The sequence below is a fragment of the Gopherus evgoodei genome, chromosome 11 (genome assembly GCF_007399415.2).
Source record: "Gopherus evgoodei ecotype Sinaloan lineage chromosome 11, rGopEvg1_v1.p, whole genome shotgun sequence".
NCBI lineage: Eukaryota > Metazoa > Chordata > Testudines > Testudinidae > Gopherus > Gopherus evgoodei.
In genome coordinates, this window is record NC_044332.1 from 21,402,107 (window position 1) to 21,429,800 (window position 27,694).

Here is a 27,694-nt window from a genome sequence, read left to right on the forward strand (position 1 = left end):
TCATATTAGTACCTTCTTTGCATTTTGTCAAATCTGCTGTGAAAGTGGTGTTAAAACGAACGTGTGCTGGGTCCTCGTCCGAGACTGCTATAACATGAAATATATGGCAGAATGTGGCTAAAACAGAGCAGGAGACTTACAGTTCTCCCCTAAGGAGTTCAGTCACAAATTTAATTAATGCATTTTTTTTTTAACGAGCATCATCAGCATGGAAGCGTGTTCTCTGGAATGGTGGCCGAAGCGTGAAGGGACATATGAATGTTTAGCATATCTGGCACATAAATACCTTGCAATGCTGGCTATAAAAGTGTCATGCGAATGCCTGTTCTCGCTTTCAGGTGATATTGTAAATAAGAAGCAGGCACCATTATCTCCCGTAAATGTAACCAAACTTGTTTGTCTTAGTGATTGGCTGAACAAGAAGTAGGACTGAGTGGACTTGTAGACTCTAAAAGTTTTACATTGTTTTGTTTTTCAGTGCATTATGTAACCAAAAAAATCTACATTTGTAAGTTAAGCTTTCACAATAAAGAGATTGCACTACAGTGCTTGTATGAGGTGAATTGAAAAATACTATTTCTTTTATCATTTTACAGTGCAAATATTTGTAATAAAAAAATATAGTGAGCACTGTACTACACGGTGTATTCTGTATTATAATAGAAATCAATGTATTTGAAAATGTAGAAAAACATCCAAAAATATTTAATAAATTTCAATTGTTATTCTGTTGTTTAACAGTGGAATTAATCGCTGTTAAGTTTTTTTTAATTGCAATTAATTTTTTGAGTTAATCGTATGAGTTAACTGCAATTAATCAATAGCCCTAGTCCCGATAGTAAAGCTGGTAGCTTTTCAGGGAGAAAATGGCCCAGTCATAGAGCATTTTTGAAGAGTGAATTTGAATTTGTTAAAATGAAATGGCATATTGGCTCCCAAAAGGATTGAATGTGGGGGTGGGAGAATCTTTGAGTATTTTGGTGAACTGGTAGGGACACTAGGTACATATTTTCCACAGAACAATGGGGAAATCAAATGACTTCTCATACAGCAACTGGAAGAAAATAGCTTTTAATAGAGGTTAATATTGTGTTTGGATATAATATTATATTCACCGTGAAACAAATGTTCCTTGTACATGCCTCACAAAGAAGATTTTGTCATTAGTCTGTGAGTTTCCTTCTAGGGAGTATAGTAATGAAAAGGAATTATCAGAATTTGGCTTGAGATGATGTCCCACAATCTAAACAGAATTTCATTCTCTGACTCAAAGGTTCAGTTCAGAATTTTATCTGAATGTGTCAGATGTTTAAATATTGACTAGATTGTGTTTTATTGCCCTAGTTTTCTGATAAGAAAATTTAAAAAGCGAGTCAAGTGAAAGCTTTACTATTGTCTTAAAGCACATTGCTGTGTATCAATAGGGTGTGTTCTTGCCTCTGAGTCCGGAAAAATTGAGACCACAGTTCACATAGATTTGAAAACAACTTTACAAGCTTTACTGAGGTACTTTTGTTGTCCGTGTCTGAAAATGCAACTTTTCAGTATCAAACTGTTCTCACACAAGAGGTCCTTTGAGCAGTCCATCATAGACTGAATTTGTAGCCTTCAGAGTAAGATGCAAGGCTTTTAAAATAAACAACCCTCAGAGAGTTTATTGTTCTATTAACTGATTGTAATCAAGGCAGTGGAATGGGTGGTATTTTTGCAAATAAAGAGACAGTAATTTTACTTAGTTATTCATTGGGATTCCTTCCTTTCACAAAAATCTCTAAAATGGGACTAAACATGACTTTCCAGTTCATCTAGTAGAATTTATTTTTTCTGAAATCTTAAAAGAAGGAAGTACAAAGAAAAATAGACCTTCTAGAAGGAAAAATGTAACCTGATTAGGAGAGAGATTCTTGATGTTATGGTAGAAATACTCCTGTAGTTTTCAAAATAATGCATTCCTTAACAAATACAGTGAAACTCCATCCCAGTAAGATGAATTCTTGTTATTAAGAAGAGCTACTCCATTTTAGGATTTAGAATCCCATCTAGTCGGGATGGTTTTGTATATTTTTATTTTTATTATTATTAGGATTGTTACTAGGCACCCTATAGGAACTAAACAAAAAAAAATTTACACACAATAACTAATCCTGTCATTAATGACTGGCACACCTGCTGAACTCTGGACACTTTCAAGGAGAGTTGCAAATTGTATTTATTTACAGACACTGGCTCAGAGTAACAGGCAGAGGATTCTGAGACACATGATACCAACCCCTACAAGTGCAATCCTACAGACAAACAGAAGGGCCACAGCCAGTAGCAACTGTATTAGAGGATATGGATGGAACTGATCCATGTACATTCATTCCATTTAAAAAACTTGAGTACTGCATAAGTTTAAACAGTTGTTAGGCAAAATGGGGTTCCACACTAGAAGTGATAATAATTGGGAATAAAATAATAGAAAGTGTCATAGTTCAGGGCACTTGCACCTGTATTCCCTCTCGATGGTCCAGGAAGGGCACCCAGTCTAGGCTTATGGCTCCCAAGCTGTTGCCTCTCTTGGGTGAAGATGCGTCTCTCCTTTCTGACTAGGGTATTTCCAGGCTGCACAGCTCCCTGATTATACTGTAAATTCACTGGCAAAGTGAGACTGCATGAGCAGCCCTCCTTGCTTTCTCTTCAGAGACTAACAACAGTGTAAATGGCCACAGTTAAGATACCACATAGTTCTTTCTGTCCAAGCTTATTTATTGTTAGGATAAAAGCATCAGAGAAAATGGAGATCATCACTTCAACTCCATCAAGGGGTCTGTCAGGAGATAAGTCCTTCAAACCCTTCAGGGGGCTTTCATCTTGGTCACAAACTCCATTACAGCAGTGGTCACCAACCAGTCGATTGCAATCGACTGGTCGATCCTAGAGAATCTCCCAGTCGATCATGATCTCCGGTGGTGCAGTGGGACTGCTGCTAAGGCTACCTACCTGCCCCAACCCCATGCTGCTCCTGAAAGCAGCCAGTGCAGCTCCAGGGGCAGGAGGGCAGGGATCTCCCTCTGTGCACTGCTCCTGCCTGCAAGCACCGCCCCCATAGCTCCCCTTGGCTGGAAACAGGGAGCTGTGGCCAATGGGAGCAGTGGGGGCGGTGCTTGCACAGAGGGGCAGCGCACAACTCCAAGTGCCGCCTGCCTTCCCTCCCCGGGGCTGCAACAGCGCGTCGGTCCCTTCCGGGAGCGCCGTGGGACCACGATAAGCAGGGAGCCTGCCTGGGCCTTGCTGCGCCGCCTCCCAGGAGCAGCCTAAGGTAAATGCTGCCTGGTGGGAGGCCACACCCCAGCCCTGAGACTCCTCCTGGAGCCAGCACCCCATACCCCCTCCTGCACCCAAACATCCTCCCAGAGCTTGCACCCCTCACCTCCTCCTACACCCCAACCCCCTGCCACAGGCTCAGCCTGGAGCCCCCTCCCACACTGCAAATCCCTTGGCCCCAGCCCAGAGCCTGCAGCCCTTCCCAAATCCCTACCCCAGCCTGGTGAAAATGAGTGAGGGTTGGGGAGAGCAAGCAACGGACAGAGGAGGGGATGGAATGAGCAGGGCGGGGCTTTGGGGAAGGAGCGGAGTAGATCGTGGGTTGCTCTTAAATTCAGAAAGTGATCTTGGGCGTTAAAAGGTTGGAGACCACCTCATTACAGTCTCTTCTCAGAACTAGCACACTCATGAAGAGTTTAGTCCATTGTTTTTATAGTTCAGGGGTCTTTCGATCTGGAGTTTCCAGAAGCTGCTAATTAGTAGAGAATGGGTTTTTCTCAAGGCCAGCTTTAAAACAATAGACTCTGAGGTGAATCATTTGCGTTCTCCTTATCCCAGGTATTTCCTAGGAAATCCACTTCATACATATTGTCTTTTTGGTGCTTTGAAGTCCCTAATCCTTCCCAGAGATTGCATTAGTCAGTCTTCTAGAGGAGTTGCGTACAATTCCACAATAACGCATACACAACTGCATTTTTAATACAATGGACCCCAAAGGCATTAAATTTAATACAGTAAGGTTTATCATAATTCCTTAAGATTTGTCCAAGATGTTGTAGGATATTGTCACATCTGTCACAGAAGGAACTACTAATGAGTGTTCCATCAAAGAGTCAAATGCACATTTTATATAGGTTTCTGAAAAGAAAAAAGCAGGAAAGGTGCAGCCATTAATAAAGCCAAAAGTTTTATATTCTAATCTGTTACATGTGTGTAAATTCTGAGTAACTGAATTGACCTTAATGAAATTATTCCAGATGTATGCCGGTGTACTGAGAGCAGAATCTGACCTACTCAGTGTAAGAAAAAGTACAAGCCAATCTGAACAATATGCTTTTAGCTTTTTCTAGACCTCTTCAAAAGAGCTTCCGTATGCTAGTTGAGATGGTTCTTCTGAGTATTACTTTTGTTCCTGTAAAAAATAACTGTTCTAAAGTATATTGGGTCCAATGCATTAACAGTAGCTTAGATCCTACTATCATTGTATAAATACTGATTTAAACACTGGAAATTTCACACTATGGGCTTGTGTACATAGGGGTTAATGAGTTCTACAAGGATGTGTTGTCTAAAGCATACTAATGTGCTGCACTTGAATTGGTCTGTGTAGACCCAGCTGATGCTCACTAACTACATGTTAATGCTATAAACTATGTTAGAGTACACTAAGGAATCTTTAGTGTGCATCAGCTGGGTCAACATGGACAAATTTAACGTGTAACACGTTCTTCTTCAGCTCCTCAATGCGAGGATGATGTCTGCCACGGAAGTTCATTGGTGGGTTTTTAAGCGGCTGAGGAACCCAATATGTGCCCTGCAGATTTTCTCACAGAATTGACAGATGTAATCTTGGAGGAGAGATAGTTGTTGGCTGGACTGTTGTGCCCTTTCTTTCCTCCTTTGTAGCTTCTTTGTCTCATGAGTACGTCTGTTCTCTTCAAAGTGAGCTGTGGCTTGGTGTGTGGTGTAGCACCACTGTGCACAGTGGCCAGTCCAGCAGAGTTGGTGTTTCATGACCTGCACTTCTATACTGCTCATGTTAGCCACAGAGAGAAAGCTGATGTTAGTGCATCAGTCTTCCCAGCTGATCCTGAGAATCTTCCTGAGGCAGTGCTGCTGGAACCACTCCAGCCACTTGAGATGTCATCTGTAGGTTACCCAGGTCTCTCACCCATAGAGAAGGGTGGGGATGACCACTGTCTTGTAAGCCATGATCTTGGTGCCTGTTTGCACATCCCTATCTTTAAAGACTCAGTTGAATAGTCTTCCAAAGGATGTGATGGCACAGCGGATCCGGTATTCAATTTCTGTGTCAGTGCTGGCTGTTTGGGAGAGGTGGCTGTCAAGGTATGGAAAATGATCCACATTTTCCAGGGGTTCTCCGCTGATGGTTATTTGTGGAGTACGAAGAGTAGTTTATTCAGATGAGGGCTGGTAGAGTACCTTGGTTTTCCCAATGTTGAGAGATAGAGAGACCCAGGCTGCGATAGGCATCTGCAAAAAGATTTAGGGTACTATGCAGGTTGCCGTTTGTGTATGATGCAGTCATCTGCATACTGAAGGTCACTGAGACCAATTCTCGTGATCTTAGATTTTTGTTTGGAGATGTCAGAGATTGAGGAGCTGACTGTCCGTATGATACTCAATCCCGATTCCATCAGAAAAGCAGTCACAGATGCAAATCGGGATCACAGCAAGGTAAATGGGGAAGAGTGTTGGAGCAATGACAGCCATGCTTGACATCAGTGCAAATGGATGAATAGTTCGATCTCTGAGCATTGCACAGAATAGTGTCAGTCATCCCATCATGGAGTAGTCTGATGATAATGTATTTCTGTGTACAGCCAAACATACACAATACCTTCCATAGGGCATCACAATTAATAGAGTCAAAGGCCTTGGTTAGGTTGATAAATGCCATGAACAGTTCCTCGTGTTGCTGTCTGCACTTCTCCTGAATCTGTTGTGCCACAAAGATCACGTCAGTTGTGCATCAGGATGGCCTGAAGCCACGCTGGTTTAAGATCCTCAGAGAAACGTAGTCCAGAGCTTTCATGCTCCTGGTAGGGTCCCCCTTGGCGAGGAGGTCTGAGGCCAGGCTCCTGACCAATCGCGGTCCAAACTTCAAAGACCCCAGCGATGGATCAGGCACATATAGAGGACCTTTTAATACTCTGCAGCTATAAACGCAGATGAGGGCTGCAGCAGAAGGGAGGCCCCTGGTTGTCTTGGATCTCCTTGCCACTGGGCCAGAGTTTTCCTCCTGCCAAGTCACGTGTGGTCACACACCACCTGCACACCACTTTCCCCATTCTAAAAGATTTCATGTGCAGGCCCCTGCCAAAGGGCTCTCACTCGCACAAGGCCCTAAGGTGACAATAGGAGCAGTGATCTCTGGGAGTCTTTAGTCACAAATCTGTACACAAGCAGCAACCGTGTGACGGTCATCTTGTGCTTGGATGAGCCACACGTGCATTTCGGTAGCAGTGGCTGTGAACGAGCAGACTTTTTTAAAGATCCCCTCTGCTGACCCCAAATGGGGAGGGGACTAAAAAAGGAGCCCCAAACGTAGGCTGTCTCACACTCTTCCCACTGGATGGCCACATCCAGTGGGAGCAGCAAAGAGTCCTGTGGCACCTTATAGACTAACAGACGTTTGGAGCATGAGCTTTTGTGGGTGAATACCCACTTCGTTGGATGCACATCCAGTGGGATCACTCAACTCTGTAGCCAAAACAAAAGATGATGAATTTCGCCACCTGGAATGTCTGCACCCTTTTGGACTCTCAGCGCAGTGAATGTCTAGAACAGGGGTCGGCAACCTGCGGCACGCGTGCCAAAGATGGCACGCGAGCCGATTTTGAGCAGCACACAGCTGCCTGCCGCAGTCCCGGCCCCCAGCCTACCTCAGCACCCCCGCCCACTGCTCTCCCCTGCAGGGGCAGGAGGCAAAAGCTTGGTTCTGCGACAGCCAAGCTTTCCTCCCTCCCCACTTCTTCCCCTAGCGTGGTGCTTTCCTGCCCTGTCCCCTCTCCTTCCCTGCGCCAATCAGCTGATGGCCCTAGCCAGGGGAGGGGGAAGCACGGCAGCCAGCACGCAGCTCCGTAGAGGAGATAGAGAGGTAGGAAGGGGGTGGAACAGACATTCCTTCCAGCACCCTGCCATGAGCGGCTCAAGGCAGGGGGCTGGGAGCACCCCTATAAGCTGAGCACCCCAGCTCTCTGCCCTGACCCCCCCCACACACACTCAGCATTCTGCCCTGCACCCCCAAACCCCCCAGCCCTCTGCCCTGACCCCCCACACACACTCAGCATTCTGCCCTGCACCCCCATACCCCCCAGCCCTCTGCCCTGACCCTTGAACCCCCCCACACACCCAGCCTTCTGCCCTGCATCTCCACAGCCCCATCCCTCTGCCCTGAACTCCCTCACACACCCAGCCCTCTGCCCTGACTCCCTCACACACTCAGCCTTCTGCCCTGCACTGCTAGACCCCCAGGCTCTCTGTCCTGAACCCCTGCACCCCAACACACACCCAGCCTTCTACCCTACATCGCCACAGCCCCATCCCTCTGCCCTGAACCCCCACACACACCTATCCCTCTGCCCTGACCCTTGAACCCCCCCACATACACACCCGCCTTCTGCCCAGCACCCCCCACACATACACACCCAGCCTTCTGCCCAGCACCCCCTACACACACACTCAGCCTTCTGCCCTGACCCCTGAAACACCCCCCCCAAAGGTCTGGGGTCCCAGCCGCAGGCCCTGCTCAACCCGCTGCCTGCCTAGGTGAACAGAACCCCAGGCTGGCAGTGAGCTGAGCAGGCTGGCAGCGTAAGATCAGCATTTTAAATGACGCTTCTTAAAACATTTTGAAAATCTTGTTTACTTGACATACAACAATAGTTTGGTTATATAATATAGACTTTGAGGCCTTGGCTACACTCACATTTTACAGCGCTGCAACTGGGGTGTGAAAAAACACCCCCCGAGCGCTGCAAGATACAGCACTGTAAAGCGTCAGTGTAATCAGGGCAGCAGCGCTGGGAGCGCGGCTCCCAGCGCTGCACGCTACACCCGTAAGGGATGTGGTTTACATGCAGCGCTGGGAGAGCTCTCTCCCAGCGCTGCCGCTCTGACTACACTCACACTTCAAAGCGCTGCCGCTGCAGCGCTCCCGCAGTGCTGCCGGGGCAGCGCTTTGAAATTCCAAATGTAGCCATACCCATAGAAAGAGACCTTCTAAAAATATTAAAATGTATTACCGGCATGTGAAACCTTAAATTAGAATGAATAAATGAAGACACAGCACAGCACTTCTGAAAGGTTGCCGACCCCTGGTCTAGAAGACAACTGTCATAATTGCCAGAGAACTGGCAAGACTCAACATTGACATTGCAGCTCTTAGTGAGACTTGCCGGGCCAATGATAGCCAATATAAAGAGGATGGAGGTGGCTACACCTTCTTTTGGAAAGGAAAGCCACCCGAAGAGAGATGCATTCACAGGATTGGCTTTGCCATCAAAGATGAGATCGCCAGTGAGTTTTTTGGGGCTTCCCATGGGGATCAACAAGCATCTCATGACTCTTCAGCTCAAGCTCAGCAACAACCAATATGCCACGATCATCAGTGCATACGCCCCAACACTTGATGAGGAAGACAACAAGGAGCCGTTTTATAGTGCTCTTGATGCAGTCATTGCTGTAGTAGTAGGATTTTATGTTTGTATTTTGTATAATTTAAAATAAAGAGTAAAAAATAATAAAATAATACTGTAGCATGTATTAAATGTATTGGTGTATAATTTGATCATATCCTGCCAGCCACCCTTTTGGAATAACAAAAAGGAATGGCCTAATGGGACAACAAATAAAAATAAATCAGCCAGAATCTGGCTGAACTGATTTCAAGGCAGTAACAGACCTTTGAGGGTCGCCAATTTGTTGTAGGTTTAGGATTTTAAAATAAGTAAAAGAATGCCATGATTGTTTTCTTTTACATTGCAATTTAATGTTCGTGTTCAGAATGTTCTGTGTAAATTAATTCTGTTTTGTGTGTAAATAAGGAATGTATGTGTAAAGAGAGACGTATGAAAGCCATCACTGAGCCAGATGTACGAGGGAGGAACCAAAGACAAATGCAAGAGCGCCAGGAGGTGCAACACGCTCCTATGAAAATGTCAAAGGAGGGCAAGTTAACAGCTCTAAAAATAAGACAGGCACCTATCAATGGGAACAAGATAGCTGCGATAAAGAATGAGAAGGACAATGTAAAAAAACAAGCACTCGTCAAGCAACAATTAATTACAGCATGACGGTGCAAAACTCATTGGTCCTAATGAAGAAAAGAGTGCCTTGCCATACTTTGGGTTCTTCCTGTCAAGACTTCCTCGGAGCATCGTATCACGACCAACGGCTCCCGTCTCCTCCCTACCTGTGATCAACTTACCTGGCCACTAGATTGATCCGGACTCTAAGCTGGTAACTATAACATCAGCTGGTGGAACTGTGTGTGTGTGTATGGTGTAATTAAATGCATATGTTAATTGTTGTATCTTTAATAAACGCGGCATATTGCCTTTTCCCCTAAAAAAGATCCCGTGTGCTTCTTATAAGCATAATTTTTGGTGAAGAATTGAGACGGGGAAAACATGCACTGTAATTATTAAAAATACTGCTAAATATTGCTAAAAGGTATCCAGATATATAAAGTAATCAAGCATTCAGATGTGCACACCCCTGGTCGTAAAAATGCTGAGCAAATTAAAAAAAAGTCCTCGCTTCGACCTGTCTGTCAGAAAAAACTATACAAATAAAATATATACAAACTGTCTAGGTATATACACCCCCCAGTCATAAAAGTGTCAGGCCATAAAAAGTGGGTAAAGTCCTCACTCCTACCCGTCTGTCGGGGAAAAATTGCATAGGTATATGTACCCTCAGTCGTAGCAAAATCAAGTAAAAAAGGTATGGGGCTTAGCATTTCCCCCTCCTGCTCTGTCAGGCAAAGTTCTTTTTAGTGGGTTTAAACTTCTGTGTTTTGTAAGTCCCAGCACAAGCCTGGGCACGGAAGAGTTATAAAGAGAGTATATTTTTTAATTTTTTTTAAGCTGTATTTTCTATGTAAAACCGAACTCTTAAAAAATATAGGAGTGTGGGCCTATAGTGGTAACACCTGTGTAAAAAATGTTTAAAAGCAAGCAATCCAAAGATGATGATTTGGTCAAAAGATTACGCCTTTTAAACAGATGTTGATCTGTTAAACCGAACTCTGAAGAAAGTCGGAGTTTGGGCAGTGTAGTATTTTTTTGTAAGTAATATTGTGGTAATTTCACAATTAAAAAAAAAATGTTTAAAAAAAGGAACCAGGGTGGGTGGGGGCTAGTTAAGGATCCCATCCTCCTTGCTAAATTAGTAGTAAAACAAAGCCTGTGTCCATAAAAAGGGACGGTTCAGCAAAAAAAAGCAAAATAGGGCCCAAACAAGTAGGCAAGCAACAAATACAAAAAATTAAAAATACTTTAAAAGCCCTGAGGGCATAATGGCAAAAATAAAATAAAGTAAGTATAAGCATAAAAAATTCAAATCCCTAAAACAATACTCAAAATAGTAAAATCTAAGTTAATAAAGATGTCTTCAAAAATAAGCAAGTAATTTAAAAAAAAAAAAAGTTAACTGCAAAGGCTAAAAAAATTAAGCAATTTAAACATTATAAAAGTGTTGTTTTAAAAAAAAATCTTGGTTTCTTTGCAGCCATTCTTAAGAAAAAATGAGTCCTTTTCCAAAGGAGTGTCTGGAAATAAGGCAGGCAAAAAAAAATCAAATTTAAATCAGTTAATGGAAGCAATTTAGTCAAATTTGGGGGGGGGGAAAGAGGAGGGGGGTTCTATTAAAACTTAACTGCCTCCAAATGTACAAATGTAATCTACGTACAGCTGTATAAAAATTAAAACAATATCAAAAGTATGTGTAAATATATTGTGTAAATATGTGGAGTGTTTAAAGCCTAAACCAGCGTTCCTGGTTTGTAAAACTCTTGTTTTGTAGGTTTAAAATAAATTGGTTTTGTTTTTAAATCATACCACTAAAATCCAGTTGAATCTTTCATTCAAAGTTGCAAAACTAAAAACCACTTTTTGCCAAACATAGGTAACTAGTGTTGTTTCGCTTTGGTATTTAGCATTTAACCCTTAAGGTACCTTTAATGCTTTATAAATTCAATATTTTTTTTTAGAAAAGACCAAAGTCATGGCTGCAGCAGGACATCAAAACCAAAAAAAAAAAGTAACCTGGATTTGTTTTTTAGTAACAAAATAGCAAATAAAAGCTAGTTTAAAAAAAAAAAAAAAAAGTTCCACACTGAGCCTTAAGGTGGCTCTGTGTAATTAAACTGTCACTTTAATAAGGGTACATAAAAACTCTGTAAGCACAAAAAAAAAACAGTTACACCTTATGTAAAAATTAATATGGCTAATGTTATAAAAGTTCAACTGTAAAAAAATTTGAATTTTCCCCAAAACATGTACAATATATATTATTTAAAAAATACAATAAAACATACCATACTACTTAATTAAAATCCTGTTAGGGCTCCAAAGGGAGCCACAATAGGTTGTGTTTTCTGTTTCAAATCACTATGATTTAAAAGCAAAAGTTAGAAATAAAAAATAATTAAAACTCTGGTAAAAGTTAATTGTCCCTTTTAAAACAGAGTCTCTGAGCTGCTAATGGCTGCCAATGGCTTTAAATCCAAAAGCAAGCCAAAAAGCATCTGCGTTAATACAAATTACCGAACTAATAAAACAAACAAAAACTACCCATAAATGGCAGCACAAAAAAATCAAACCAAAAAAAGAGTGGCTGGCAAAATATAATAAAATTATACACCAGTACATTTAATACATACTATGTTGTTATTTTTTATTCTTTCTTTTAAATTATACAAAATACAAACATAAAAACCTACTACTACATGCCAAGACTTCCCCGGTGCATCATGTTGTGACCAGTGGAACTGGCTCCTCCGTGATCACATGTGCGTGTGTGTGTGGTGTAATTAAATGCATATGCTAATTGTTGTATCGTCAATAAACGCAGTGTATTGCCTTTCCCCTTAAAAAAAGATCCCGTGTCCTTCTTATAAGCAGAACATCACAGCCACATGTAAGGCAGACAATTTCATCCTCCTGGGAGATTTCAATGCCAGAGTCAGACGAGCCTCCCAACTCTGGAGAAGCAAAATAGGCAAAGGAGGAGTAGGAAATGTAAACCCCATTGGTATTCTCTTTCTCGCCAAATCTGTGGAGCATAATCTGCTCATCACAAATACCATCTTTAGGCAGAGTAACAAATTTAAGACCACTTGGAAATATCCTTGGTCCAAACACTGCCACCTCCTTGACTATGTTATAGTCAGAGCTCAAGATTAAGCCGATGTCTGTATAACACGAGCCATGAGAGGTACAGATCACTGTTGGACAGACCATCGATTCATAAGATCAGTCATGTACCTACAGCTCACTCCACCACAGCACAAACACCCAAAGATTAAGTGAAAGCTGTACAACATCAAAGCACTTCAGGACCAAGCCAGTTGCAAGATGTTCCACGAACACCTGTCTGAGAAACTCTCTAATTTGCCTGATAACATCATTGACATTCAAGAGCACTGGGATCAACTTAAAAACACAATTCACAGTGCATGTGCTGAAACTATAGGATATTCCACTCATCTGCACCAAGAGTGGTTTGACGAAAACAACGAGGAAATCCTAGCATTAATTCAACAGAAAAGAACTGCATTCTGTAACTGGAAAAATGATTCCTCTAACCAATGAAAACATGAGGCTTATTACCTGCAGAAAGCCAAAGTCCAAAGGAGGCTAAGTGACATCCAAACTAAGTGATGGCAAAAGAAGGCCTCTGAGATTCAGGGTTTCGTAGACTAGGATGACATGAGAAGCTATATATGGGCCAAATGTTCAACCTCTTTACGTTCCCAGAATGGCTCCATCCTCCTCAAGGAAAATGCAGCCATTAAACAACTTTGAGAGCCTACTAAACAGCGAATCCACGGTCTCTGAAGACATCATCAAGTCTATTCCACAACATTCAGCAATGAAACACCTTGCTGATCCCCCATCTTCTGAGGAAGTCTAGCATGCCAACACCCAGACTAAAAAATCATAAGGCACCAGATGGCATTCCAGCTGAGGTTTTTAAAGCTGGTGGAACAATGGTCTAGCACAAACTTTGCCAACTCCTTGACAAAATCTCAACCTGTGAAGAAATTCCACCTGACTTTAAGAACACCGACATTGTTTCAATATTCAAGAAAGGTACAAATCTTTGTCCAGGAACTACAGAGGTATTGCCCTCTTCTCCATCGCAGGGAAGATCCTTGTCCAGATCCTACTAAATCACCTTCTCCCCCTTGACGAGGAACTCCTCCCCGAATAGCCATACATTAGTATGCATTAAAAATCAGACCCTCATAGAACTCATTACAGTGCAGACAAGCCCTCTGTAAATGTAATACCTTGTCCACTGTGAACATCACAGATAAATCTGAGACAAGATATTGTTTACTGGCTGGAATTCTAAAACTTCAAATGCATTGGGGAATACTGGGTTCAAGGGTCAGGGAAGAGGGCTGTGGGGTATGGGGATGCAGAGCAAAATGCTGAGTGTGTGGGGGGGGTCAGGGCAGAGGGCTGGGGGATATGAGGGGTGCAGGGCAGGACGTAAATATGTGTGTCTGGACATAAACCAGAAGAGAGAATGAGTTTGAAGGAGGTGGTTAGAGGAGAAATGATGGTCTTTACATTGAACAATCCCTTTGGATTATTCCATTTAGTTTAATCAACTGATCCAGTGCAAAGTGATCCCTAGTAGAAACCAACTATACCTTGTCTAGTCACATATCAGTGGGAAAGAATCGAGCACACTGAAATGCAAACATAAATTGCTTTCTGGATGTTGGTCCAATAAAAGACATTACCTCACCCACCTTGCCCCTTTTGTATGTTAGAGCAATTGGGGGCAAGAGATTGGTCCAAAACTGTGAAACTAGATTACAATCATCCTATCCTTGAGGGGTGTTTTGTGTTACATGTATATTATGAAAGCAAAGTATGAGTACATCTTTGAAGTGTAATCTGCTACATAATATCTAAGCATTTGCTAGGTTTGATTTCCACAGTTCTGTCACAGCTCATTTCTGATCATTCCTTAACCCCAAACATGTGTTGTACTTATAGGAAAGAAAATGTGATTGATAAAGCTTCTGAAGCACATAATGCAGGCCAGTTCCCAATGTCTGTATAGCGTTACACCCTAATCAAGGGAAAACCCTAGATTATTGCTGTTAAGCTCCTCCTTTTTATGGCCACTGCTGCCTGAAGGCATCTTTTTCTAATAAACCACTGAGTACACACTGTGAAGAGTGCCTTTCAGTGAGCTGCAGGAAGGCTCTGTGCTGCAACAGGAGATACTAGCTTAGTAATCCTCTGCTACAAAACATCTTTCTTCAGTCTACTTTGTAGATGTGAATGGAGACAGCAACATGGCACTAGATAACAAGGACACTAATCAAAATGAAGAGTTACTTACAGCGTTTGCTATGCAAGGTGAGTGTGTGAGAGAGAGGAAAGTGTAACAAACTGTATGTGATCATGGTCCTAAGCTTTCTGGAAATATTGAGAATATGGAGCAAAGCACCAAAGCCATTCTCTCTCCATAAATTATTAGTGACCAGGGTAATATGTATTTGTGGGCATGATGGAAATCCCAAGATGGCCTGGATATAGTAGCCATGTACTGAATGTAAACCTTCACTAAGAAGGGTGAATACTGATTAGGACACCAACCAGATCTGGTTAAAATGAGGTATGGTAGGAACATCTACCAAAACAGAGCTGTTTATGCTCTTCCACCTGCAATGGCTGAAGCTTGTGTGTGAGTGGGCACCTGAATCATCAAGACTAGTGAGTAAAATGAGGCTTTGGAGCAGGGGTAGTCAATTATTTTTTGGCATGTTCCAAAGTTATTGGTCAAGGTATAATCAAGGTCCAGACTCCAGAGACAATAACAATAAGTAAATAAAAAGATTTTGGGGTCTGTTCAAAAGCATCTGGCAGTCTGGATTTGGCCCGCAGTCTACCTATTGACTTACCCTGCCTCAGGGTCTCTTCTGCTTTCAGTAAGTATAGGTAACTCTTGTTAAAGTGGTAGAACAAATCCCGCCTGTCGAGTGCACATCTTGCTAATAAGATGGTGAATATTTGGCATTTGATAAGGAAGCTTTTCTGATTCTGTCTTGCTCAGAAACACAATTTGTAATTTACATTGCAATCTGTTCAGAGTTCCTCCCCAAAAAATATAAAACGGAATAAAAGTACTGGTTGCAGTGAATTGTTAATAATTTCTGTCAGGAAGTGAATAATTAGTTAATATTTTTGTCAAAGATATTTTAAAGGCTTTTAAACAAGAGGTTAAATGAGAGTTCTGCTTTTCTCTGAACTTGCCTTTGAAAATATGTCTGGCATGATGTGTCCAAAGCAGGTATAGGTGCAGGGAAAAGAAAAATGTCTTTGGGCTGCACAAGGGAGTCCTCATTTTCCTGTTCGGGGTTGTTTTTTTGTAGGGGGTCCCTTGGACAGGGATGTGCTGCAGACATTATTGTATCTTAATGTTTCCTAATGGTTTGTCATGTGTAATGTACATGGTGGGTTGCAGACTAAATGGGTGTGTGTGAATGTGTACATACAAAGAGGCACAGGAGCACTTGTGTATTTCACATGGTCATAGGATCATTTAGAAACAATGATATATACATTGGTCATTCCATAAGTATTTACTGTATGTAAATAAAGAAATGTATTACTTGGAAAACATAACTCAGGCTAGCTGACACATGCTTATGGAAGCATAGTTGTATTTGAACTAGAAGTCATGGCGATATAAAGAGACAAGCAAGGAGGAATAAAGCACATAATAAGATCACAGGAAGATACATATGCTGTAAATCCAGTATTATGAGAACACACACACACACAACTGAAAGATCTGGGAGTGGGGAGAGAATGCCTGCTGAGCTACATGGGTGAAAAATCTTTGACTTAGGGAGTTGGTTTGTTTCACTTTTTAGAAAACATTTTAGTATTTTAGAAAACAATTCAGTGGAACTTTGTTCTCGTTTGCTCTTCTTTCCTTTTCTCCTCTCTTTTGCAATTCATTGCATAATTACTCCTTCCAGACTGAATACCAAATCTGCTTTATTCCAACCCTATGTCACAGTTAAGTCTGAGACCCAGAATGGACATAGTCTATATTCTATATGTGTGTAGTTTGATTTATAAAAAAATATTAGTTTAAAGCCCCTTACATAATGCAAATCAAGCAATGGCTAACTGCCTTGAGGAAAGGGGGTATGACTGCTGATAGAAAAAAAACCATTTGCAAGGAGATAGTTTCAGCACAGGTTCACAGAGATGTTTGTCTGATGGAGAAGTTTCATGGCTCTGTTAAACTTTTATTGCAGCTTTAATTGTGTTGCAGCTTCCTTTATGACTTCGGATCATGAAAGCTATAAATAGAAAAGCTTTGGTGAGTGGAGGCCACCACCTATACCCATCCCCTCCAAGTGCAGGGCATAGTTCCCCTGTTGGTGGTTGTATCCCATAATAAACTGATAGTTTAAAAACATAATTCATTACTGTTTGTAAAGAGCTGTAGGATCCTTTGGAAGTTTTTTAGAAGTGTGAAATTATGATTTTATATATAAAATACATGCATCAACAATAGTCACTGAAAAACAAATTCATACTCATCTATTTCCTTAACTTTTAATTCTTTTTCTCTTTTCCTCTTGCCCTTTTTTCTGTCTTCCATTTTCTGCTATCCTAGCTCTTGTTGAACTTCCCCCCTCCTCTTTGGCTGGATCTCAGAAATGTGCACAAGGTAATTCAGGTTTCTTTTCCATTTTCATCTTTTTCTTGTAAGGACAGGAGATAGCAGACGCTGGTACTTCATGTTTTTGATGTTCAGTTTTGATCCTTGTAATCATTGATTCCTCTTTAGTCTTTAGAAGTTCTTCCTGACGCAACCCTGTGTTTAAAGTATTTTGAAAGTGCAGTTTCACTTCTCAGTAATACTTATTGTTTTTAATAGTTTTCAACAGCATCTAAAAGCTCATTAAGACATTAGCTTTCCAAAGAAGACATGCTTACCATTCCAACGAGTTTGCGCTAGTAGGCTGTCTGGAGGTGCAAATGATGCATATTTTCCTCTTATCCCATGTAACCTTGGGACTTAATCCTGTAAACACACGCATTACGGGACTTGCATGAATTAGTCCCAGCAATCTTAGTGCCGTAAGGTTTCTCTGTCTTCCTGCTTGTAACTACCACACAGTCACCTTGATTTCATTGTGTTTCAAGGGTAAAGCCCACAGACACTCTCAGCTGCGTGGGGTATGCAAAAGTGCCCCCTCCTGCAATCAATTGCCATGCAAACCAGATCATTCAATAATTGGGCTTCATCCAGAAAATTGATTTCCCCCCATTTACCTTAGTAAGGGCCAAATTCTGAGAGGTTCTGGCAGAACTCCCTCAACTTCAGCTGACTTAACTGGAAGTTGCACCTCCCTGGATCAAGCTTCATATGTGTTGCCTCAAATGGGTTTCCTCAAACTTTCCAGTGTTTCCTAAGCTAAATGTTCTAAGCCTGCTTGTTAATCCTCTCAAAAATCCCTGTGTTGCATACTGGTTAGGTAATCTATGCGAGTTTTACATCTACCCCCGCTTGTATTGTGTATAAACTACTGCAGTGAATGTTTCTGGATTTGGTTTTCAGTCCTCGGCACAGACAGAGTGGAGCAGATGACAAAAACCTACAATGACGTTGACATGGTGACACATCTGTTAGCTGAGGTACAGTCATCTCCACTTACTGTTGTATTAATTTGTAGTGCGCTAACCATACATTTGGATACAAGCTTTCCTTCACCCACTTGTCTGCACTGTTTCTCCAATGAGCATTGTCACTTAGAGGGAGAAAAGGAAATGCCTCTTGCCTTTCAGTCGTTAGGCACGATAGCACAGGACTCCTCGAACAGCAGCGCATGGAGCATGAGAGGGCCCTGTGAACTGCAGCAGCTGAGAAACAAAATAATGTAGCAAAATCCTTCAAACCTAGTGGGAGCCCCTGACGACAAGGAGGAGGAAGGTAGCAACATGCTCCCTCCCTTCTCCTCTTTCTGCAGCCTCTACTCTGTCCCCTTCATACCTCTCCCGTTCCCAGACCTGTGCTCTACTCCGAGGGAAGCTGTGCTTCAGAGACTGTGGAACTGGTGTCTACAGCTCTTTAAAATGATGCCTCAATAGTGACTATAAAGTCCCCACATCAAACCACCCAGGACCACAATGAAAAATTCCAGCACCCAAAATTAATTTTTTTAATGTGACCCCAGTTCTCTGATGTTGCAAAGGATTGTGGGAATGGATGTGTCATGTCAGGAAACCAGTGTGTATTCTAGATCCCAAATGGTTAAAGTTTGAGAAACACTGCACTGGCATGTATTGCTGCAGTAGTTCACTGTCAGTGCAGTTTAAAATGAGCTGGGGACACATCCTGTATTATTTGGCCTTTGTGAATGAGGCAGAAGATTAGGTTGAATTTAAATTTAGGTTAAATTTAAATGTAGTCTGATCAAAAATAAAGATTTATTTCCTGGTATTTGTGAGCAGCGGGATCGGGACCTGGAGCTAGCAGCTCGGATTGGACAAGCCCTTCTTAAGCGGAACCATGCCCTGACAGAACAGAATGAAGTACTAGAAGAACAACTGGGACAAGCCTTTGACCAAGTGAGTGATTTTTAAAACAGAGAGATGTGGGATATTTAGGGTAAAGGGTGAGGTTTTTTTGTTTTACTGTGTAGAGGCAGGTAATTGCATTTACAGCCACAGGGGGATTTTTTTTTAAAAAAAACTTATTTATTTAAACTGAAGTATTCCAGTCAAGTGCATCATTCCACTATCCAACTATGAAAATTCAGTATAGTGATCATTAAGGAGAATGTGATATGTTGGTTTTGTAAATATAATACATCACACTTAGAATAGTTTTCAAGGAAATTGAGCTGATCATAATGGTCCCCTCTGACCTTACTATGTCTGAATCCGAGAAACTCAGTATATTTTTATAAACAATGAATTCAGCTTCCCACACCCTTGTGAAGTAGGAAGTATTATTCCCATTTTACAGATGACGAAACAGCCAAAGAGATGAAGTGACTTGCTCGGGATCACAGAAGAAGTCTGTAGCATGAGACCTGGAATCTCTTCCAGATTCTGCCTCCATCTTATGCTTTAAACCCAAGCACATCCATCTTTCCATGTTTATTCAGTCTCGGGTAACATTTGTTTTCCACTGTTGCTCAAATCCATCTCACATGCTGCTATCTCAACAAAGGAACTAATGAAGGATGAAATGGTTACCAAAGTATGACACTTGCCAGGGATACCCAGAGCTGTGAGGCACCTGGCTGCCACCAGCCCTTAGTGTGAAGAGGCCTTGTTTGTGCCTCCCTGCAGTGAGCTCCCCAACGCCACTGGCCATCAGCAGCACCGGCACTCCCCTCTTGACCTGGCACGCCCCCATGTCTCTCTACAGTTCATCATTTGATAGCATATGTCAAAATATACAAGGCAAACAGCCTTAAATCAAACTCTAATAAGTTCTAAAGCAGCATTTTCTTTCTTTGCCTGTCCATATCTTTTGGTCATCATCAGTGGAAATATTTTTGTTGGTTCATGTATGTGCACTAAAATCATCAGTCAGCACTTAAGTTACAAATAAAAATTGATCCCGCTAAGCCCACTTATAAAACAAAATCATTACTCCCATTCTAGAGCCTTGACTTAATTAACAATATACTCACACATCTTGTGGAATATTGCTCACCCAGAATCCTTGCAGCATTTCCAGACAGGCTGACTGTGACCCTCCTTTACAAGACAAAGACACTGTTAGCTTGCATCCTTGGTGATGGATTCTGTGTGTTTCTTTGTACCCACAGATTCAAGCCTAACATTTTTTTTTAAGTCATAAACAGGACACCCCCTGCTGTCTTGTTTTCTCCTGTGAATTTCCTCTCATAGATTTTGCAATCTTTTCTCCTGCCTGTGGCTCAGTATGAAAATAGACCTGCATTGTGAGGTACATGTGACCAGACAGGGAGATAAGTGTCTGTAAGCTCCAGCCTGAAAGGAACATGTCCAAAGTGTGTCACCTCCTGGTAACATGCCTTAACTCTAAAACCTTAAGAACATAATTTTCAGTATAGATACATAACTCCTTAAATAGTATCCTTAAACATATATATATTTATTTATTTTAATTATTATCACCACCAATGGGCTACTGGATCTCTGTAGAGATCTACATGTCATGTTTTGGTGAGCTATTATGCATATACCGCACCGTGGGATCCCTGTAAATTCCTATGCACCCCCTGTGTTCACTGATAGTTGGAACCAAGAGGTTGTTGGGTCATGCAAAGGATTATAAACTGTATCAAAAACACTTTCCCCTTGCTGATGTGACCAGTGCATCCCAGGACCAGATTTTTCAGTGAAATGATCACAATTGCAAGCAAAGATCAGCATACAGGTTCCAAATGTGTGCTCACAACTGGCCACATGTATGTTCAAAGACTTAGTTTGTGGATTCACATCAAGTATTTGTGCCAGAACTTGGAAGTGCAAGGTTGCACACACCTAACTTTGAAGATATGACCTGGGGCATTGGACCAGGAGAGGCCAAGGGGCAAAGGGGCCATGGCCCTCCCACTTTTTTGAAAGTGGATGGGCCTGGCCTCCTTCCTCTCCCCCTGAGGCCCCACAGGCCAGGCTGGAAGCTGGAGCCCATCCCGGGCTCCCCAGCTAGGCTACAGCTTCTGGCGTTCATCATATTGGAGATCATTGTAATTATGTTCCCTTGGTTTTTCTTACACAAGTTCTTAGTTCCAGTCTCTTATGACATCATAATTTCACTTCCTCTATAGCAGCATAGTCTTCAAAGCTAGACAAAACCTGAATTTCCAGCATAAAAATAAATAAAGATCTTGTCATAATATTTTGGGTTGTTTTTACCTCAGTTTAAACTGGACCAAGTTTTGTTCCGAGAATTCAAAAGCTACATAATATGTTATAATACTTTGCAATGTTAGGTTTGTTTACAAAACATACTTATCTTTTTAAACATAGGTTAACCAACTCCAGCATGAACTATCGAAGAAAGATGCGTTGCTTCGTATTGTTTCAATTGCTTCTGAGGAAAGTGACACAGACTCCAGCTGCTCTACTCCACTTCGATTCAATGACTCCTTCAACCTGTCGCATGATCTGTTGCAGCTGGACGTCTTGCAGGACAAACTCAGGGAACTGGAGGAGGAGAACCTGGCTCTCCGATCAAAGGTACGCTTCATTTTTATTATGTACTGCATATGTAACATTGCCGAACATTGTTATGAAAACAGCCTCCATGCTCGTTGGAGTAACTTCTGTACCTGAGAAGAACTGTATTTACACCATCTCACTCCAGGTCTGCATTCTTCAGACTTGGCACTTTACTCTGAGTTGTCTTTAAAGTTCTGTAATGTACAGTGTGCAGAGGCAATGCATGGGCAGGGAGGTGGGGCATGTGGGGTCATGCAACCCTCCAGATATGCTGCTTCGCTTGTACTGAGTATGCTCACATGGACCGAGCATGCTCAGTAACACTGCAAAAGCCAGATGCCCTCGCTTCCCCCCACACACACTATTGGCAAAAAACGGGTCATCTCTGCCAGTGTGCAAAGTTGCTACATCCAACTGTTCCCAAATTCCCTATAGTATGTGATCTAATACAGGTTCACATTTAACTACCCATCCGAATTACACTGGCCTGCAGGACATGCTGATTTGTATGATCTAATATTGTGTGAAGGTGTGCTCTTCTGGTAATACGGTTGAGCTGACATCTGACTATGTAGTTACTGTTTGTCATTCTGTATTCTAGATCAGGAAATTACAATTTAAAGCCCCAGTCGTGCACAGATTTCTGCACGTTTCACTTTATGAACGAGTGATCCCATTGACTTAAATGAGAATACTGTTATCCTTAATTTTTTGCACATGTATTCAATTTTTGCAGGATCAAGTCCCAATTTTTAAGACAAAATATAATGAACATGGGATTAGTAGAACTAGAGGATGGGGGAACCCTGCAGTAAGAGGATCATGCAGTTGCTTAGGTTTGTGATGTGCAGTTGAGGTTATACGTTTGTTTTGGTGTGCTCCATTATCACTAGCATGAGCGGAGGATCTTGTTTTACGCCTAGGGCTGTAGTTCCCAACAGGCTTGGGCGTTTGCACCCAAGAAAACCTAGTCAGGTCGCAGAATTTAAGGCCTGGGGCATGTGGGAACTGAGGTTCTTGCTGACCTTATTTTTCTCCTTTATTTGACTTCCCCTTCATGTACTTAAGCCCTAGTCAATCACCAGTATTATCTACAAATCTCTCAACTATGCCTCATTAGGAAAGTTGTCATTAATCTCAGATTTAAAATTAGCTCTGTGCCATAGAACCCTATTGCGACTAATTTATGGGAGAGCATTAGAAATGTTGAATCATGAAACCAAAATTAACTCAATCACACCTCCTTTAAATCAGTCCCTTCTGCTGTCTGGGATTCCCTTTCCTGTGGAATGTCTCACGTGTTAAAAGTCCCTATCAAACACCTAGGCTTTGGCAGATGGAGACCCTGTGATTCCTCGAATAGCTTAGGGAGACAGAGAACATTTACAGTATTTAAACCAACATCATATCTTTGCATAGCATGATTTTTAAAATTCCAAGTTGCCCCAATCCCTCCATTTAAAATATTCGATCCTTTTAAGAAGTCTTTGTCAGTACGGGGCTGAAGTTACATGTATTTGGGAACTGAAATCTTGGTTCCGTGCTATAAGCAGGAGGAAAGAGAGGGGAAAAAGTCTTCTCCTCCTTTCCTCTGGCCGCCTTGTCCCCTGTCTCTTGCCACTTCCTTTTCCCAACCTACTTTGCTTGACTAACAATTGGAGGAAATAGAAGAAGAGCCTTTTGTTGTTTGTGAGAGAGCAATTTGTATTCCATCAGCACTGCTAGGGCATTCTCTTTCTGATTGTCACTCTGCTCGCTGCGGTACAAGTCTTATGGATAGCCTGCCGTTCCCAAAGTGTGCACCTCAGAGAGTTGCAGCAACCCAGACAGTGGTGCCCACATCACTAGTACAAATCTGAGGGCGTAGGGTTTTCCAGCTTTACTTGTGGGGAGCTTTCTTCTCATAGGTCAGCAGGTTTGGCCTTTCAGGTGTCGTCCTCCGGAAGCTGTGTTCAGTTTGCAGGCTTGTTGGTCATGCTGTCCTCTCCTCTCACACTGCCCCTCAGTCCTGCTGGTGGTTCCAGTGCTGTGAGCCAACAGTGTGTTGGAATCTGCCACATTTCTCTTTCTTAAGAGTAGGGTTTTGGTACATTCCCAGTCCCTGTTCCATTCTAGCGGACGTGGGCAGATTGTTGAGAGGGTCACAGTCCTAGGCTGGGGGAAGCTGCAATGCAAGGAAAAGTCCTGCTCTCATCTATGTGGAAGCATGCCTAGTATAGACGGAAACATCTGGGATTTTAGATGCGATTAGGGTTACAATACATCCAGGTTTTCCTGGACATGACATCTTTTTTGATCCTCCGGCCCAGTCTACGCTTACCGGTAGATCAGTGCTGCTGCAATCAGACCAGCATGTGTCGACCCACTAAATTGATTGCAAAGCACTCTCCGGTCAACTCCAGTAATCCACCACTGCAAGAAAAGTCAGGGGGGTTGATGGGAGAGTGTCTCCCATCGACTCAATGTGGTGTAGACAACATGATAAGTCAACCTAGGCTACGTCAACTCCAGTTACGTTATTCACGTAACTGGAGTAGCGTAACTTAGGTCCACTTACCGCAGAGATATAGACAAGCCCTCTGTCTGGGCAGATTTTTCAAATAAGAGAAAATGTCTAGGACAACCATCTCTGCGCCCTGCATCCCTCCCCTTCATCCACAGCTGCTGGATCCTGCCCAGCCCACCAGGTAAGCAGGACCACTAAGTGTCTCTCTGCCTGCCCCACTGTGGTGTCTCAGAGGCCTGCTGGGAGGGGGACAAGGCAAGGCCCTAACTACCTGCCCTCGGGAGGGGCAGAGGCCCGCAGGGAGGCACTGGCTTACGCTGCATTCCCGGCCTGCACCTGCCACCATGACAGGTAGTGTAACACTGCCCCCAACCTCGAGTGCAAGGCCACAGTACTCCTTCCAGCACCCCCCAAATAACCCATCTCAGTACACACACACCCTTCCAGCACCCCCCAAATACTCTCTCCCAGTACATCCTCCCCCTCCAGTTCCCCCATCCCCATCCCTGGCAGTGGGCTCTCTTTGAGAACTTGAAATGCGGTAACCCTAGCTGCCATGTCCTAGCAAGTCTCAGCTGAGAGTGTGTGAACTGATTTTTTCAAAGGTTTGTATCTTGGTCAGATATGGGCTGCCTTTCACAGGGATGGCAAAAGGCACATCCCTGACACACAGACCACCACCCACTGCCACATTTCAAGCCTCCTAGTCCTAAGCATTGGAGCACTAAAGCTTTTCAAAGAAAAGATCCCTAGAATTATTTTTAACTGCAACAAAACAATGCATTTTCCCCTAACCTCCTTCTCGGAAATGACTGGACTATTTTGACTCAATTTTTCTATTAAATAAATAAATAAATAATCTGCTTGAGGCAGACACCTGACATTGAAATTTTCATCCCAAACAGTTAAAATTTGGCCAAGTTATAAGCAACTGGAAATGGTCTTATAATGGGGGAAGTGTAACTATAGTAATAAATGGTGCAACTAGCCCAACCTATAATAAAAATATGGCACTTAAAAGATAGGTTCAATTTTCACCCTGCCATTTTGCCTAGGCCCTTTTAACTGAGGCTTTTCTAGTGTTTTATTGTTTTTTTATTTTATAATTTCCTTTACCTGTTGTAAATATCCTCTGTCATACTGAGCTCCTTGTTGGTTGGCCTGATTTCATGAGAAATGCCAAGTTCTATTTATAGTTCATTGTGATTATGTTATGTGGAAGTGTTTTTATTTGCAGTTCCTTTCTCTGAAATAGACCTTCAAACCCAGTCACTGAGGTTTCTGATAAGCCAGCATTAGTTGTCAGCAGATTGTCCCAAACAAATATTCTCTGATGGAGAGAGGCAATTATTGATGGTTTTGTTTTTATTCCGGTGGCACCCAGACACTCCAACCAAAATGGAGATCTCTGTATGCTTGCTATTGTACATACTTACAGAGCAAGACAGCCTCTGGCCCAGAGAGCTTACAATTCTAGGCAGGTGAAGAATGGGAGAAAGGAAAGTATTGTCCCTATTCTGAGAGTTTTTTTAATGTTTTTGAGGCCTTTGTGGATGTGACTAACATTCATTTCAGTTTTCAGACTGCAGGATTCCTCTGTTTTGAGGACACCTATTTGCAGTAAATTCAAGTTGTCTAGTTCCAGGTACTGTGTCTGCTTCTGAGTTCCCCTACCAAATTTTGTGTTCATACACCGACATTTTCTGTTTGTTTTTGTTTAAGTTGCTGCCCTCTCTCCTGTTTCTGTATGAAAATTCACACAAATAGGGGAAGCTAGCTGTAGTGAAATAAATTTAGCAGAAAGTATAGTCAAATGCACAAAATAATCAAATTGGAAAAAATGAGGGAAATTTTGTTTTCTAATCCTTCATTGACAATAGTCTTGCATATTACTTGTAATTTATGCAGATGAAATGTTTTCAGATGGAAATTTAATTTTTATGTTAATGTCCCTTTAATTTTCTTGAAGGCTTGTCATCTAAAGACAGAAACGATTACATATGAAGTGAAAGAGAGGGAGTTGGTCAGTGACTGTGTCAAAGAGCTCCGTGAGTATCAAGTTTGTATCTCATAGTAGAACCAGGGAAAAGGTGCTTAATCACACGGTGCTTAGAATGTTTTGGCTATCCCCAGGTTCAGATATGAGTTTCAGAAATCTCCATGAACAGTGTTTCAAATCTACCTACTTGACCCATTCAGAATGATTATTCTGTTTACAAGCACTTATTTCTTTCAGCATCACTAGGCACAGAGCTTTGGTTTGGAGACCAAAGTATAGCTGTGCAAAAGAAGAAAATAAATATTTGCCAAAAATTGAATCCCTCTTGCAGACCTGAGCTCTTAAAAAAGACAACTAAGTGTCCATGAGAGCTGCCAGACAGATTTTCAGTCTCCCCAGATATCAATGTAAAGGACACATCTGTGATTCTGAATAGTAGATGACACCTGTTCTTGGGACTATTGAACTGATTAATATATAGCCTCCTGGATACCCATTCTAAATGTTCATAGCTCCATAAACACACACAAACTCCCTCTGATGTAAATGCATAATAGAGCATTAAAATCAACTGTATTTGCAGTAAAATCTCTACAAGAGTGCATGTATTCCTTTGCACTTACTTGCAGATATGTAACTTTCACTATCCTTATTCAAATGCGAGTAAACACTCTGATGCAGTTTCTTTTGTAATTGGGTAATCTGATAGTTTATAAACTTTTACCTGTATTCATTTGATCTATGCCTCCTCCAATATTCACTGGAAAGATAGGCTTATCTTGTGAGATTCTTATTTTGTGTAATCCCTATAAAGAACTCTGCACTGTTGCCAGCTCTCATTTTCAATAACAGTCAAGTGTTCTGGATTAATGCCCATCTGATCGTCTACTTGCTTTATTGTATCCTCCTAGAAGCTGTGTAACCTCAATGAGTGGAGGTTGCTAGATTCTGTCCTACATACCACTTCTCTGTACCACCAATAAGAGGGATGTAACTCTTATTTAACTTTATAAAATCCAAAGGTGAGCTAGGCACTTCAGAAACTCATAAAATGGATCTTGCGCCCAAAGAGTTTATAGCCTACATAGGTGACACACAGAAAAAGCAGGGGGGAAGCACACTATGAAGTTTTCCCTATTTTACATCTTTTCAACTCTTTCTAGTATATTATTTTTACCCCTAATTTTAGACATAAATTTATCTCTTCACAGCATAGATTTACTGTTATCTCACTATGTTGTATTTGCCATAAAAATGAATCATGTAACCGAGGTTACAGAAATCTTTATATACAATTAAATGTATCTTGCCTCATGTCACTGTTACAAGCCTAACTGCATCTCTGTCCCCTTTCTGGTTTCTAGTTAGTAAGGATCACCCCCATGTTTTATTTCAAGCTCTTTTGGGCTGAGCAGGGTTGGGTTTCTCATGCATTGGTTATTGTACCTTTTTAAAGACCCATTTGAGTGTTTGCAGGGTGTGAGCTATGCCCTTTAATGAAGGAGTTGGTAGAAGTCTATGTCTTCAGTGATTAAAAAAGGTGTGTTTTACCTTGATATACCTAACATGCATTAGCTATCCCACTGTAAAAACATCGTGGAGACAAGGCACTTTGGTTTTACTGCAAGGTAAACTGGGTGAGGTCAACCACAGATGGCATGAGGTTAACCACAGACATTCAGGGCCCGTGTGCTTTTCACC

General features: G+C 42.0%; 1 protein-coding gene across 3 annotated transcripts in view; it reads left to right on the plus strand.

Annotated features, from left to right (window-relative positions):
• The window catches only part of TRAK2 (trafficking kinesin protein 2), a 62,573-nt gene that overhangs the window by 24,434 nt on the left and 10,445 nt on the right, over nt 1-27,694 (plus strand). The window contains exons 4-8 of one of the 3 annotated variants that reach the window (XM_030579910.1): nt 14,562-14,657; nt 17,884-17,960; nt 18,777-18,893; nt 21,297-21,506; nt 25,964-26,042. In XM_030579910.1, coding sequence (XP_030435770.1) covers nt 14,562-14,657; nt 17,884-17,960; nt 18,777-18,893; nt 21,297-21,506; nt 25,964-26,042 — 579 coding nt within the window. Of the gene's footprint in view, nt 1-14,561; nt 14,658-16,935; nt 16,990-17,883; nt 17,961-18,776; nt 18,894-21,296; nt 21,507-25,963; nt 26,043-27,694 lie in introns of all 3 variants that reach the window. The other 2 variants (XM_030579911.1, XM_030579912.1) reach the window with 2 other exon arrangements.